The 16,375-nt window shown below is 39.8% G+C and overlaps 1 protein-coding gene across 1 annotated transcript in view; it reads left to right on the forward strand.

Annotated features, from left to right (window-relative positions):
- crybg1a (crystallin beta-gamma domain containing 1a) overlaps window positions 1-14,827 on the forward strand; it is a 61,832-nt gene extending 47,005 nt beyond the window's left edge. Inside the window, exons 6-23 of the mRNA XM_036150952.1 lie at window positions 419-457; window positions 539-657; window positions 2,967-3,144; window positions 3,482-3,621; window positions 5,110-5,236; window positions 5,312-5,347; window positions 6,529-6,674; window positions 6,769-6,895; window positions 6,988-7,133; window positions 8,885-9,011; window positions 9,103-9,132; window positions 9,219-9,334; window positions 10,738-10,870; window positions 10,955-11,094; window positions 12,121-12,244; window positions 12,486-12,644; window positions 13,498-13,660; window positions 14,097-14,827. Coding sequence (XP_036006845.1) covers window positions 419-457; window positions 539-657; window positions 2,967-3,144; window positions 3,482-3,621; window positions 5,110-5,236; window positions 5,312-5,347; window positions 6,529-6,674; window positions 6,769-6,895; window positions 6,988-7,133; window positions 8,885-9,011; window positions 9,103-9,132; window positions 9,219-9,334; window positions 10,738-10,870; window positions 10,955-11,094; window positions 12,121-12,244; window positions 12,486-12,644; window positions 13,498-13,660; window positions 14,097-14,185 — 2,139 coding nt within the window. The 3' untranslated portion in view covers window positions 14,186-14,827. The remainder of the gene's footprint in view (window positions 1-418; window positions 458-538; window positions 658-2,966; window positions 3,145-3,481; window positions 3,622-5,109; window positions 5,237-5,311; window positions 5,348-6,528; window positions 6,675-6,768; window positions 6,896-6,987; window positions 7,134-8,884; window positions 9,012-9,102; window positions 9,133-9,218; window positions 9,335-10,737; window positions 10,871-10,954; window positions 11,095-12,120; window positions 12,245-12,485; window positions 12,645-13,497; window positions 13,661-14,096) is intronic.
- The last annotated feature ends 1,548 nt before the right edge of the window (window positions 14,828-16,375 follow it).

Consider the following 16,375-nt stretch of genomic DNA (forward strand, 5'->3'; position numbering starts at 1 on the left):
AAAGCCTGTTTTTTCTGCATTACAAAATGAGACAGCTGTAAAGAAAAAGAAAATTGAAAGCAATCATAAGTCTTTTACTTTTGCATACACTTGTTCTGATGTGGATAAAAAAATGTAGAGGTGAAAACCACAGATTAGTGATTCAAGCAACTGCTAAATTCAGTGGAAAAGTTACAGTCAAAGATTCCCAAAAATCATACTAACAGATGTAGGCTATAGTCCTACTTTGTTTGATATCACTGTTTTCTACTTGGGTGTCAAGCTATAGGTGGTGTCTTGCAGCAGAACAACTCTTCCTACAGAGATAAATGAAGTAACCTGAACCTGGTCCAGACTTACCAACCTAAAGCTGACCTTTCCTTGGAGGGTTGATCTGTAGTAAAATAATGATTGAAATGTGTCTTAAATTGTCTTGCAGGAACCTGTAGTTAGAGGACACCACCGAAGGCCTGGAAAGGTACGATTGTGGAACGTCAGCATTCACGTTTTGAGAAGCAGTGTCACTTGACTGCACTGACGGTTGTGTTTGTTGATGCAGATTGTCCTACACCAACATGCTCAGTTTGGTGGCGAGGCATATGAGGTCTACGGTGATGTAGAAGATTCCACCACGATGAAGCTGTCTCCTGTGATATCGGTCAAAGTCATCAGAGGATGGTACGAAGTTCAATCTTTCAAAAGAAGGCTGCCGTCTGTTAATCTATTAGGAGTAGAAAAAGTGGAAGGAAGCGTGTAAAGTATCATCTGTAGTTAGGCGTGTTTTGTTAACGCTGGTTGTTTGACAGGTATGACACGATCAACAGTATTTCACCACACCAGAGTTCAATCAAGGCAAAAATAAATGATAACAAGGAAGTCTTTTATTTTCACACCTGGATGTCTAGCCAAGTTGGCACAATGTGCAAGACTGAATACCTGAGGTCTGTTTTCCTTTGGTATGACCAACTGATCTGCTGAATTCAATCTGAGCCTAGAATAGCATTGTCGTGGTACTAACAGTTTAACCTTGGTATCAACACCAAGTTTACATTGAAAATAAATTTTAATACTGCAGAAAATCGTTTTATAAATGCACACGTAAGGTGCTGCGAGAGAATAGAGGGACTGTGCGTCTGTCTGCAGCATTGCTGGTTAAAGTTGAGGGACATCTTCAGAAGAGGCAAATGGCTCATTTCATATCAATTTTGAAACAAATTTCACAACAGGTTGATTGACAACTTAGCATACATATGTCAATAGAACACAGTTTTCCATGAAATCCAAATTTTCATATATCTTTGTGAACATGAGACTGAATTAGGATCAGGATTTAGGATCAGCAACAATTGACTGTTTGCATCCAATCCCTCTTTCAGTGCAGCAATTTGTGCTGTTATCACATCCTTTTAAAGCACTTTTCACGCATTGTTTTAGCACTTAAACACAAAACCATGTGTGTTTTATGTGCATAGTAAGATACTCACAAAAGTCCAGAAAGAGGAAGCTCACAATCCACTGTTTTTCAAATTGAGTTATTGAGTTGTCAAGTGAGCATTTCATTATCACTCTCCAATACACAAAATAAAGTAGACAGCTAGAAGAAAACTTACTTCCTGAATTTACCACAGTGAAAATACATCCTGGACAAGACCCCACTTTGCAGAATGGTCTGACTAGGATGGGTGAACACTTGAAGATTATCCATGTTCCTCAGAGCTCTTACAGGCACAATGACAATGCTTTATTTACAGATTTATGTTTTATTGTTTAACACCATCAGGAGTTTGAAGCAACATTGGGGAGGATTTTACAACAACGCCGAACTGAATGAAACTACCTGAGAATTTATTAATTTAACTATCCTGGAATAAATCACAAAAGTATACAATTTCTAAGTAACACAAAAATAAATAAATGAGGAAATAAGTTATGCAACCAAGCACTAAAAATGTCAAGCAAGGTGGTCCACAGGTTGCATGTGGCCGGTTAGGATGAATGACAATTGGTCATTTGCAGACCATATTCATACAAGATCTAACTTCGTGCACATTACTTTAACATAAGATATGAACAGAAACTTTATAACAGCAGTAGTAATAAATCTAACATGCAGCATGTTCAACATTATCTTAACTTAAACATTATCTTATCATTGAAGCGTTTCCATTTCATACTTGCCTGTTTTGTTTTGCCCTGTTGTGACTAAAATCTACCCATACAGTGTTTTTTATTTTGTCATCCTCCTGCATTGTTAGACCTATTCCCAGAGTAATTGGTGCATTATGTTCTTTAAAGGGGACATATCATGAAAAATCCACTTTTTTAACCGTTAAATACATTTTGCTGTGTACTTGAAGTCTCTAGGAATGCAGAAAATCTGAAGGTAGTCTGTTCAAGTGCTGCATAGATATCGTTATATTTTGTTTAGGTTATATTTTTCAAGCCATTCAGTTTTATGTTATATTTTTTAACAATTATGTCACAGCATTTACTGCAGACGTGCTAAACAAGGTAATGGACTTTCAGCTTACCAATTTTGCAAATCGGCCATTTCTATTTCTCAGAGTGATTTTATATCCAAGTTGAAGGATGCCAAAGCTTGAAGTGGATAAGTGACAATGTTTGGTTGTCCATTACACTGTTCCCCAGCATACTAGAAAAATGACCGAAGTTGGAGGACTGCAACATTTAATGACCAGGAGGGAGGTGGGGTGTGACGTGCCTCTTTTAGATTTAAAGAGACCGCACCAAACCAAGTAGCTCTCAGGCACACCTCAGAGCAGGAGTAAAAAGGGGGATTGTGGGGTGAATTAACGAGGAATTCAGACCAAAGCATTGCAGTTTCACTTTAGATAGACCACAACTGAGTGATTTCAGTATGAAAAGGAAGAACTGAAAATCACATGTCCCATTTAAATCAAGGTGTTTCTCTAGTCTGTTTTTGTTGCCATAATTTACGTAGAGTCATTTTGTCTCACTGCTTTCAGCTGGCTTCTCTATGAAAAGCCTGGCTTCCAAGGCCGTATCCTTGCGCTGGAGGAAGGTCCCATGGAGGAGATAGTCAACATGTGGGCAGAAGAAGGAACTCCAGAGACCCAAAACAAATTGGGTCAGCCTGTTCCAACCGCACCAATGGTTATAGGTTCCCTTCGGCTGGCAGTCAGAGTGAGTCATGCTTAATTTTAGCTTTAATTTGAGCTCATGTGATCAGTCTAACACACTACTTCTGTATTTAAACTGTTTCTGTCTGTATGTTGTTGTTGAGCTTGCAATGAAAAGTCAATCTGAATAATAAACTATAATCAAAATCTCTGTGGCTCTACAATATTGCATTAAATGTGTGCTTACCTATAGTTTTGTTTAATAGCTGATATATATTCAGTGTTTTTATATCATTTTAAATCCTGATTTGTCAGGGAGACTATCTACATTTGACAGCATGAGCTTGTTGCAAGCTACATTATGAAACGATTTTCACGTTTTTATTTCTTTGCTTCTGTAGGATTACAGCATCCCTAGGATTGACCTGTACTCAGAGGTGAACGGGTTAGGGAGGATGACGTCTTACTGCGATGACACACCAGAGCTCAGCTCCTTTGGGATCCCACAGACCACCGGCTCTATTAAGATCCACTCTGGAGTGTAAGTATAGATGGCACACGGTGGTGCATGTAAAGCTGCTTTTTTCATTGGTTTCCCATCCAAACATGCTCTTTTGCAGCAGAAGATTCACTTCTGCTGTAAAAGAGGAATTGTCATCAGTGTAAAAACGGTGCTTGCAGAAGTTTATCCCATTTTATCATGTAAAAAACCCAGAAGTTAATATATTTGTTCTTGATTTCATGTCATAGACAAACACAGAGTAATAATCTGAAAAGTGTGGCAAGCACATTTATTCAGCCCCCTTCAGCACAAAAGTCGCCTGATTAGATATGTCCTCTTGTGTGTATTATAATCTCAGTTAAACTACAGCCGTTCTGTGAGGACTCATCAAAGTTCCCGACTAACACTAAACATCAGCCAATCAAACAACACACTAGGGCACATGTAGGTAGCAGGATCATGCCATGGCAATGTTTTATTTCTGCAGGGATAGTGAAGCTGGATGGAGCCACATACAGGAAAACACTGAAAAAAGGATTAGACTGCAAAAGGCTTGAGACCTGGGTGGAGGTTCACCTCCCAGCAGGACAATAACCCTAAACACACTGGAGCAGTAATGGGATGGATTAGAACAAAGCACATTCATGAATTAGAATGACCCAGTCAAAGTGCGGACCTGAATCGACTGAGAATCTTTGGAAAAACTGTAAAAAAAACGCCCTCCATTCAATCTGACTAAGCCTCAGCTGTTATACAAAACAGAATAATGTGCAAAAATTCCAGTCGCTCCAACAACAGAGAATCTTCAATCAAAGGCTTCTCTCCAGACCGCTACAGGAGATCCTTTCAGCATCTACAACAACTCGTTGAAGAAACCCCCATGAGTTACACCTGCATTTAATTTCCCTTTGGGATTAAAAAAGTATTTTTTAATTGAATTGAACTGAATGTGCAAAATTTTTGCAGACTTTTTTAAAAATATTTGCAGATGTAATTGCAGTGAAAGGTGGCTCAAGTGGCTGATGTTAACATTCTGTTCCTTTATTAGTTTAAAGGTAGATGGTTTAAAGGCATGCCACACTTTTCAGATTGTTTCTTGTAAACATGAAAAACCTTTTTTCCCCTCAACTTCACAACTAAACACTATTTTTGTGTTGGTTTGTCAAATAAAATCCCAGTAAAACTACTTTGATCTTCGTAGTGATAAGGTGACATAATGTGAACAAGTCGCCATGAAATGAATTTGTGTGCATGTCACTGTATGCTGAACAATCTCACGCGAAAAGATTTCCTGGGAATTATAAAAAGTGTCTGTGAACATCTGAGTTCTGTCTGTGGAGGAATGCAAGCAACAGGCTACAACATGTGGCTGTCGTAGTCGAACGGCTGTGAATTATTGATGGTTGGTGCTGGCTCATGGTTTAGAGGGTGAAAGTGTTCCTGTTATAACCGTCATTTGCCTCTGCAGAGCGCATTAAATCAAAATGACATACATTTGTCTGATACAATCCCTGTCTTTATGTGTAGGTGGTTGGTGTACTCTGATCCAGGATTTAACGGGATGCTCGAAGTGCTGATGGCTGGAGAGTATCCTCACCCACAGAGCTGGGGTTTCCCTGAGCCTTTCATTGGCTCTCTCAGACCTCTCCGAATGGTAAAGCAGGCTACATATTTGTTATGCTATGATAACTTATTAAGTGTGGCCTGACAAGGTGTGTCTTCATTTTAGGGAGCAATAAGGGTGGAGAATCCGACTGTCGTTAAGGTTTGTTCCGCTTTCCATCACATCTGTTTAGAAGATCTTTTCTTGTTTTACATCACACACGCAGAAGCGTTGAGTCTATCTTAGTGTTTTTTTTGTAAATAACACACAAAACTCACTTTTAGAGGCAAGGATTGTTGCTGATGAAAAGAATAACTGAACATTAGTCGCTGCATGTTTGCTTGGCTCAGATTCAGAGGGGTTAGCAAACAGGTTTATTAAAGCATAAATCAACTTCACAACAACCTAACGATAGAGACAAAATGAGAAAACACAGAGATTTGCTCAAAAAAAACCCTCAATACTAACCAAGTAACCTGAATTCAGAATTGTGATATTATAGGAGTGAAAAGCTGTGAATAAAGTTGCATATATTATGCTTTCTGTGACATAAAATTTACTTTTAAAACGATTTTAGGCGAGAAGTTAGGTGTGGAAACGTGAAATATCTGCTCAGTGTGTTGACATATCACTTAATTGTAAAAGTGCTCAGACACGTTCGGACATCCCCGCTGCCACCCAACCCCCCCCCCCCCCCCCCCCCCCCAAGAAAGTTATGTACTGTGGAGGATCTGTGATGCTGTGGGCCTGCTTCTCTTCCATAGCTACCGGGAATCCTGTTTAAGTGCATGTTATCATGGACCTTTTGAAACACCAGGACATTTATTAAAAAAATTTATTTACCAGAAACCATGGTTTATCATTTGGCCTTTCAGCATGATAATGGTCCAATGCATATGGCCAAATTTCACACATCGTTACTAAAGATGTTAGGGTGCAAACAATGACGCACCAACATCACAGGTTATTGCCTAGAGAATGATAATATAATATTTATCAGACTGATTAAGAAAATTGAGTCTGGTGTCCCCCGTTGGATCTGTATCTGCTTCATTTGAGCGGCTTCAATTAGTTACCACAAAGCTGTTTCATTATTTTCTCTTTAAACTTAAAAATCCCTGCTGGTAGGAATCATTACCAAGTCCTGCCCTGTGTTTGCCTCTGGTATGCTGACGTCTCTCTTCCTGGATGGACAGGAAGACAGCAAAACAAGATATACTGCACTTTTAACCCCAGTACATGGAAGGGACGACCTCCTGCCATGACACAGGAATGAACCAAAAAAAAAAAGAACAACAACTTGTATACAGACTTTAGCTCCTTCTTATCGTTTTCTACTCTAGGCTCTTGTCTATGAGAAGCCAAACTTTGATGGAGAGTGTTTGGAGCTGGACGGTGATGTCGACAACTTGCTGGAGCAACAAACGGAAAAAGGCGGGAAGAACACAACTCTTTGTTCAGTGGGCTCCATAAAGATACTGGGTGGTCTGTAAGTGCTGTATTTCAATGAGCATTTTACACTTAAAGTTAAGGAATAGCGTTGAAATAGTGCCTAAATGATGTGTTTGTTTGGCCGTTTGAAGCTGGGTCGGTTATCAGGAAGAAGACTTTGAAGGCCAGCAGTACATCCTGGAGGAGGGCGAGTATCCTCAGTGCAGTGAGTGGGGAGGAGCTGAGGACGGGCTGCTGTCACTGCGGCCTGTACTCGCAGTAAGAATCCTAATGTTTACACTGGAGAATTTTTTTTTTACATTCGACGTGTAAGTGCTTGCTTTTCAGTGCTATGTTCTGCTCTTTCCCAGGATTTCCAGTCCCCCCACCTGAAGCTGTTCAGCGAGCCCAACTTCAACGAACGCTCGGTCCGTGTGGACTTGGTGGGTCCTGTCATCAGCATGGAGGACGTCGGCCACAGCACCAAAACGCAGTCAGCCACCGTCACAGCAGGAGTGTAAGTCAACCAGCTTCTGTTAAACACGGCAGAATAAAGTTAAGCTCAAAAGGACAGGGAGGGAACCTTGTCTCCTGTACACTTTGAAGGGTTTGGCCGTGTGCTTCTCATCTTACCGCCATGACCAAGGCTTATGTGACAGGTCACACAAAACATACACGCCTAGTCACTCAAAAAGTGAATAATGAAAAACGGTGATTGTTCTAAGTAATATGGTAACCTTTAGAAAAGATTAAAAAACTCTTCATCTTCCCTAAAGGCAGATATTTATTACTGCTGACACAAGATGTTCTGGAGACTTCAGTTATTTCAGCTGAACCTGAAAGACTGAAATCAAAATTTTCAAGATCTATTTTAAACAAAACCAATAACAATCGGTTTTAAAACAAAACGTTTGGGTCCTAGCTTTAGGTTATTATTTTTTTTCAGATTTCAGAGGAGTGGGTGTTTGCCTCCGCCTAGAGAAACAGCACAGCATCGAGCTGCTTGATACAATTTCACAGATTTTTCTCTAAATGATGTCACTTCTGGGGCAATATGTCCTTTTTTAATTGATTGCTTGCATGTTTCACAGTATAATTAGTTTATCATGACCATGGAACAGTTTAAGGACATATATGCTATACAAAACTGTGAGAATGGACAATTCTTTATTTCAAAATAGACTGGTAAGACAGTCTATCTTGAGCAGTGATAAGCAGTTTATTGTTCTCAATTAATGTTGCAATATTTCAACAAAAATATGCCAGATTTGGTTTTATAGTTTCACCATTTTAAATCAAATATCTGCAGTTTTTCTGCAGGACGTAATGAAAACTAAAGTATAAACTGCTTATGGCTTGCTTTGAAAACAAGGGCAACTCGTCGTGTCAAACTTAAAGTAACATCTCCCCGGTGGAAATCTGTATAAATAGGGACTTTTAAATGTGCTCCTTCAACATTTTAACTGTCACAATTTTTCTCACGGAGTACAGTGAATTAGAATAAGTTCATCCGTTCATAAGATGCTAGCAACTAAAAATTGTCCGTTTATTTACAACTAGGATGTTCATTAGGGTTTTATTTGATTTTAAATCCAACATTCCCATTTACCCTATGCATATTGCAGTCCGTCCTCCGTCTCTGTCCGCTTTAATATGTTGGGGCCAACCCTGATGTTGTTGTTTTTCCAAGAAGAGATCATAATTATTTGTTTTAGTATCAGGGCACATAAAATAGCTAAAATGAACTAGATGGAAAAATACATATTGTTGACGTTTTAGAGGTTTTGAGCTCGGAGCTGTTTCTGTATTGTCACACTGACGAGGTTGAATTTGTTTAAACTTCAGCTGCCTTCATGTGACATTTTTCTGTTTGCTTTAAACCTGCCTTACCTGTAGTTTTACAGCCTCTAAGAGCCATAAAGTGACACCTTTTATGACGTTACCGAGGTAGTAAAGGCAGAGATTCCCTCAGAGACCCAATCCGATTTCTGCAGCTCACATTCCAAAACTGCAGTGCTATTTATATTGCTGTTGCTGTCTGCAAAGTCAACAGGTAATCTCATATCAAAGGCTTAAATACATAAAATCTTGTTCATTCATTCATGATCTCTCTGTGCAGCTCTTACATATTATGTAGATGTTATCAATCGCCTTAAATTCAAAGGTTCTCCATTTTCACACATTCTGAAAACATTTAAAAGATAAATCTGTTCATGAATGAGTTCAGTTATTGTGTAACTGAGCGTGTCTTGTTTTGGTAAATTGCAGCTGGGTGGCGTTTGCAGAGCCTGGATTCTGCGGTGAGCTCTACGTTCTGGAGAAAGGCCTGTACTCCAACCCGGAGGACTGGGGAGCAAAGAACTTCAGGATTTCATCCATACAGCCCATCTTCCATGTAAGGATCTGTTCGGTTCTTGGTTTAACAGATGCAACTTTGGTTATTTCAAACAAAAGCCTCTAATAGATACCTCTGTTTTGTTCTACAGGACATGCTGATTGGAGCTACAAAATTTAAGGTATCGCCTCTTCCTTCTCAGCGTTTAATTAAAAAGGTATCGTGAAGATTCTCGAGTTGCTAAGGCTGTTTGAACGTGTGTTTCAGGTCCAGCTGTACTCCGAACCAGACTTTCAGGGAAGGCTGCTGGCCCTGGAGGACAGTGCCGACGCTCTGGATGGGGACTTCACAGCCAGGTCCTGTAAAGTCCTGGCAGGCAGGTAAATGTCTAAAAGAGGAGATGAACAGCATCTTAAATGAATGTATATTACCAACCTGTACCATTTAGGCCGATCTGTTCTCAGAATGATAAGTCACTGTGCTAAAAACCTCGATTAAGAACTGAAACTGATTCTTCAAAAACAAAAGATCCACGTATTTTTTTTTTTTTTAAGAATTTTAAATTCAGCAACCTGTCTCCAAAAGCAGCACAGGCTCTTCATCATCACCTCTTATTTGCTCATTTTCTACAGACAAACAACCCATTGCTTAAAAGCAGACATTTGTAATGTTGTTTGCAGAAGTTGCAATAGCAAACAGGATTAAATTGGAGGCAACCAGACTTTAGTGTGGTTGCCTCCAATTTAAGCCTGTTTGCTGTTTTGAGGACCTGGATAACTGAGAATTTGCACAGGTGAGCTGCAGTACTTTGGGTTTCTGCAATTGTTTGCAGTGAGCGACGTTGTCCTTTCCATGTCAGCACATCTTCCACAGCAGGCCTTTAAATCAAATGGTTGGTTTATTTTAATTTCAGAATTAAAGTTATTAGAAATAACTGGATATCTCTGCAATGTTTGACTGTAAATATCAGAAAGTCACAGGAGGCTCAAAATGGCTTTTTAATCCAACATGGATGCCAGGTGTAAAACAAGCGATAGATGCTAGGGTTTGTTATTACTTAAGTAAGGCTGTGTTGCATCAGATCAACTTTGTGCAAACTATCTGGGAGTTATTTTCAGAAGGTGTTGCATGTGCAAAGATCAACAGAGATGAGGAGTAACTAGCTTTAGTTGAGTAACCCTTTGAAAAGAATGTATGAGCTGTTTTACTGCACCATACTTTTTACAGCTACCTGAGTAGTATTACTTTGAAGTAGTGCTACCTAGGGCCGGATGATAATTCAATAACTAGATTTCTGTATGTATATATATATATATATATATATATATATATATATATATATATATATATATATATATATATATATATATATATTGATAGACCTTTGCTGTTATAAAAAAAGGGTCAGTAAAAAGTTCAATAGCTCAATCACTAACACAGACACAGGAACATTCTGTCACCAAGCTCTGCCTCCTTCAAAGAGTTTAAAGAGCATGTGTTCTTTTTTTCCTTTTTTAAAAACTTGCGGTTTTGGAAAAAAGTTGGTGGAATAAAGGGTTAGTCAGTGAATTAAGCCCTAGCGCTACTCATACTTGTATTAAATTTTTGGCTACTCCACCCACCTATGCTGATCACTGATTGAAATAGAGATCAAATACCTCCAGTTCTTTGACTTAAGTGTGACTTGATTCCCAACTTCAATTCCTTCCATTACATTTTCATGAAATGTAGCAAAACCAAAGAGTAATGTGAAAGCTAAATGAACATATGTTCGTGTGTGTGTCAGCTGGGTGGTATATGAGGGAGCCAAGTTCAATGGGAACATGTACATCCTGGAGGAAGGAGAGTACCCCAACGCGGAGGCGATGGGCCTCATGTCGTCAGACTCTGTCATTCGATCAGTGCAGACAACTGGACATGTGAGTATCCTCTCTGAGTTACAGCAGAATGTCTGGTTCAGGTTTCACAAGCAGCACGTGTGACGTTGGCTCTTTCATCTTTAGGAGTTGTCCCTGCCCTCCGTCCTCTTGTTCAGTAAAGTGGATTGCAGAGGCCGCAGGATGCCTTTGACAAGGAGTGCCGTAAACCTGCAGCAGACCGGCATGGTTGCACGCATACGCTCCCTGGTGGTGGAGGGAGGAATGTACGTAGAACCTGGAATTAAGTTGGGTGTCGGTTTAAACACGAAGGGCTCCTATGCAGTCTGGAAACATTTGGGATTTCTTTTCAGTATTTTTCAGTCTTGGATAAGTATAGAGAAAGTAGACTGCAGGACTGTTGCCAAACTTTATTACCTTACGCATTGTTAAAAAAAAGTGTATCCTTCTTTCCTTCCTTCCTTTATTGCTTCCGTTCTTTTTTTGCTTGGTTCCTTCCTTCCTTCTCTGGGTCCTGCTATCCTCTCTCCATCCATTTCCTTCCTTCCTTTACCTTTATTTTTGTCCTTCCTTCTGGTTTTTCTTAGATTCTTGTGTCCTAGGTGTCTTCTGTCTGATCTGCCTGCCCTCCAGTCTACCTTCATGTCTTTTCTTCCTCATGTCCTTTATTTACATTTCCTTTCCTCTGTTGCTTCCTTCATTTTCATCTTTCAGTCTATATTTACTTTTGTTCCTTCTTTTTTTCCTTTGTTGTATTTCACTGTCTTTCCCTCCTGGTCCTTTTCCTTCCCTTTCTTCCTCATGCTCTACCTTGTGTCCTTTTCTCCTCCCTTCCTTTCTTCAGTCCTACATTTTTTTTCTTTGTGTCAATTCTTCCCCATTTTTGTCTTATATTCCTTTCCTTCTGTCTTTACTTCCTTTCTTCAGTTTCATTTTTTCTCCCCTGGTTCCATAGTTACAGCCTGTCCACTGTAGACATTATCTGCTTTAAATTTATGGTGAAGTTTTGTCTCTTATATTTAAAAATTAACAGAGTAGGAGCTCTGTACACAAGAAAACATTTACATCACATAGGGATGTCAGATTTGTTTTTGTATCCTATATGAAATTTAATCAGCTACATATGATAATGCCCATTGTAGAAGATATATATTTTTCAGTATAAGAACTCATTAACTTCCCTACATAGGGTTATTTTAAGATTTTATAAACAGACCTAAATAAAACCATTTTAACATGTCAATGATGTGAGGCTTTTTAAAACCTGACACACCTGATGGTGTTCTCTGCAGGTGGGTGCTATATGAGGGCAACAACTACAGAGGGCAACAGCTGCTTGTCTATCCAGGTGAAGTGGCCGACTTTTGCAAGTTCAGCAGCTGGCAGCGAATAGGATCCCTCCGTCCGCTGATGCAGGTATGAAATGAGTGATGTGCTCCAATCACCAACTGGCTTTTGCTTACAACTACAAACCAAGCTTTAGATAATATTGTACATCTGCTGTGACATTGTATCAGACGTTTGGAGGTGATTTTTCTAAATGGTCAATGTCAAATGAATATAATTCTAAATATTAAGTGATAAATGCTTTTTCGTTAAGCATAATTGGTGTTTAGACAAATGCAGTAACGGTAACTGTCACGTTTTCCTCCGACAGAAATCGATGTACTTCCGTCTACGCCACAAGGAGACGGGATGTTTGATGTCTCTGACTGGAACGCTGGATGACATCAAACTGATGAGGGTCCAGGCCGTGGAGGAGACTGGAGGAGAAGAGCAGCTCTGGCTCTATCGGGAGGGACAAATATCCTGCAAGGTACGCAGCTTCGTCACCATCGCACAGCACCATATTGATCAGGCCAACTCATATCAGTGGAGGCTTCCAGGAAATCTAGCTTTACAAAAAAGAAGGAACAAAGATAAAATTTTTTGACTATTTATACATACTTTTTTTTGTTGCAGTGCCTTGCACAAATAATAAAATCCCCAAATATATAGTCTGCAAATATAAGAAATAAAGGGTACCAGTCAATGTTCCCGCAAAGCTGCGCACATGCACAATTGCGCAGTGCATCTGGATTCAGCGTGCACAGAAAATCTATATAGCACAGGAAATAAAATCCAAGATAAACTGTAAACAAAATAAAAATATACCAAGTTATTTTGTACCATTTAGCAATTCTGGTAGACGGTGTTCCACAGTCCCACGCTGTGAGCGTCAGGTGCTGATTGGAGCGCACCACTGATTGATGGGTGGGGCAGGCGCCTTTATAGTTGAGCAGGTGGCAGTGTGCGTCTTTGTTACTTCTGCTGCATGGTGGCTGTGTTTTTGGGATCTGCTTATCTGAGATCTTAAGTGCCGTTTTTCAACCAATTTCGTTGGTTTGTGAGCGCTACACCTGCTGTTTGTTTCTGGAGCGCTGTTGCTCCGCTGGCGTTATCAGCTGCGGTTGGAGTCCTTAGCAGCGAACGGCTTCTGCTGGTTTCTGACCAGCCTTCATGTTCTACCGCCATTTCTGAAAAGCAGCTGTTTATACATTTCTTATTTTATGAGCGCATGCCTGAGGACTATAACTGAGGACCTCATCCTGTTATCATCAATAGTTGTCCACTTCTGTTTGTTCTGCTGCATTGCATCTTATTCCAGTTCCCATCCTCTGTGTCTCCAGGTGATGGAGGAATGCTTCCTGGAGACGGCGGGTAACGTGCTGATGTCAGGTACCCGACTTTGCATCTCTCCAGATCGAGGCAAAGACAGTCAGCGGTGGAGTATCACACGCGACGGACTGGTTCGCTGCAACCTCGATGCTAATCTCATCCTGGAAGTGAAAGGTCAGACATTTCAATCTCTACTTAGCATTTAATCAAAAAGTTTATATAGGACCGCCTGAATCCTAGAGTTTTTTTAAACTTTTCAATGAATAATGATCTGCTGTGTTTGGTGACAAAAACAAACAATAACAGAAGCATTTCAAGGGTTTTACTCAAAACAAGTTCACCAGGCCTTTGTCAGGGTGTGTTTTAATCCAACAGCACCATCTCCTGGTCTAGAAAAGTGGTGCAGCGGTGACTAACATCAGTGCCCTCATATTCATGTTCTCCCAATAGTCGTAGCTGTGTTAGTGATGATATGTGTACCATGCAGCTTCCAATAATCGATAACAGCCAACAGCAAAATCATTTTGGCAACTTTAAACGCAATAAGGCCTAAATCCTAGTACAGTTTGTTTTCAGTGTTGTATTTTAACAGAAACTTTTTGTCTACCAGGCGGTCATCAGTTCGACAAGAACCAGATCATCCTGAACAACTTAACTCAAAACAAGCGAATCCAACGGTGGACTTTAGAGATCCTGTGATCTGAGGAGGACCAAACAATTAACCGGCTCTTTTTTGTTGTTTTTTTTCCATTTATTTTTTAATGCAAATCTGATGTTGATATGTTCACCTGCTCCCTCTTGTAGAGGAAAACTATGAGCGGGTGTTTGCAGTTTAGAACATATAAAATACAGAAAAATATGCCATTCTTTTTAAAATCATCTGAAAAAAAAAAACAACAACTTTGTACCAAAGACTTCACGTTTTCTCTTCATGCAGTGAAAACTCTGCCCTGTTTCCATGCTGCAAACCTTTCTTCACCTTGTGGTACTTCTTATTACATGTTTCAACAGTCTCTCGTTTTCAAGCAAAAGTGAATGTATGCAACCTATTTTCTGATGCTGCTGAAGGTCCGACAGGCCTACTCTCCACAAATGTGTCCCCTGTGTTGATCAAAATGATCTTAAGTAAAGTTTTGATGTCTTTTGGGGACTTTTCAGGTTTGGACACAAACTGTGCCCTTTCACTACCTTGTACATAATGTGTGTTGAATGTACAGCTTGATTTAAGTTTTTAACCACAAATGCAATAAATGTTGCCCTCTAGTGGTTGTAAATATGTTAGAAAACATTTGCTGTTTAGGGTTGATACAATAAAAAATAAAGATGTGATTTTCCACAAAATTTTCAGGATCTGTGCTGATAAAGAGCTTTCCCTGAAAGCTTGGTAATCTATTCTGCACTAGTGACTAATTTGATAACACTGTGGTCACAGTCACCACAAGTTGTTTTTTTTATGCAGTGAGAAATACTGCAAGTGTTTCGCAAGTCTTTGCCAATCAAACCTTCAACTAACTGTAGTTTCATAATGTACCACATTTTAATCACATTTCCCTAAAATCTCAGATGCAAAATAACCTGCAACTGTTTTAATATTTTCAGATATCTTCATACATTAAAACAGAAGGTGACAATTTTGAAAATTGAAATGTTCGACAATGGGGGGGGGGGAAATTGTACGTCGTTCTTGGTATATGCATCTTTTTATGTCCCTTTTTCTATAAACTGGACATTTATTTCATTATTCATATTTTAAAATGAGACATTTTGAGTTTGGAAAAGACTGGGGTTTTTACATTAAAATAGGTAGGAATCCCGCAAATGAGCTATTTGGACATGGAGAAACTTAATTCAGTAAAACACAGATTTCTGATATTCTCAGAAAAGCAGGACTGATCAGGTAGTTTTGACAAGCTATTCAGCATCACCAGAATCAGCTTTAATCACCAAGTATGAGACTCAAGCAAGGAATTTGACTTCAACTCCATTAAGCTTTCAATGAAGACTAATGTAAATATGTATATAAACAGCTGTTTTACAAAAAGCAATAGGTGGACTGGTGCAAAAAAAAGCATGGGATCAATCTGGGTACTGTGACTGTTAAGTGCCATTACCTTCTTAAAGTAACATCAGGCTCAACTAAAGGTCATAGACATTGAATACCAATTACTGTTTGGCTCAAACCTGCCTCTATAACCCTTAATCCTCTACTATAGAAAGGTCATGAGGTATGGATCATGACTGAAAGAACAAGATCCAAGAATCAAGTGGCCGAAATTAGCTTCTTTCAGAAGGCGGTCGGGCTCAGACTTGGAGATAAGGGTGAGGAGCTCCGTTATCCTGGGGAAGCTCAAAGTTGAGTAGCTGCTTCTTCGCTTCGAAAGGAGCCAGGTGAGGTGGTTTGGGAAACTGATCAGGGTGCCCCCCTGGGCACCTCCCTTTGAGCTTTTTTCCACAGACACGTCCCACTGAGACTCCTGGGAGGACCCAGAACTTGCTGGAGGGACTTCCGTCTTGCCTGGGAGCACCTTGGGATCCCCCAGAATGAGCTTGAGAATGTCACTGGGAAGAGTTTGGATTTCTCAATTGGACCTGTTGCCCCAGCGACCCGATCTCGGACAAGCGGAAGACAATGGATGGATCAACGGATAATTTCCAGCTTAACGTCAGATAAGCAACATAAAAAGAAAGGCAATAGGGGCATCAATGGAGGACATCACCATCACTATTGCTTTGTCTGATTACAAATCTTCAGAAAGATTTGAAAGAAAGCCAATGAGAAAAGCTGTTCAGAGTTTGTCACAAAGCCACGGAGGTCGAGTGGCAAACATTGACTGCGTTTGCAAAGCACTGTGCAATGTTAGCAAGAGGAGAAAAACCTTTTCTATAATT

The sequence above is a fragment of the Fundulus heteroclitus genome, chromosome 19 (assembly GCF_011125445.2).
Source record: "Fundulus heteroclitus isolate FHET01 chromosome 19, MU-UCD_Fhet_4.1, whole genome shotgun sequence".
Lineage (NCBI taxonomy): Eukaryota > Metazoa > Chordata > Actinopteri > Cyprinodontiformes > Fundulidae > Fundulus > Fundulus heteroclitus.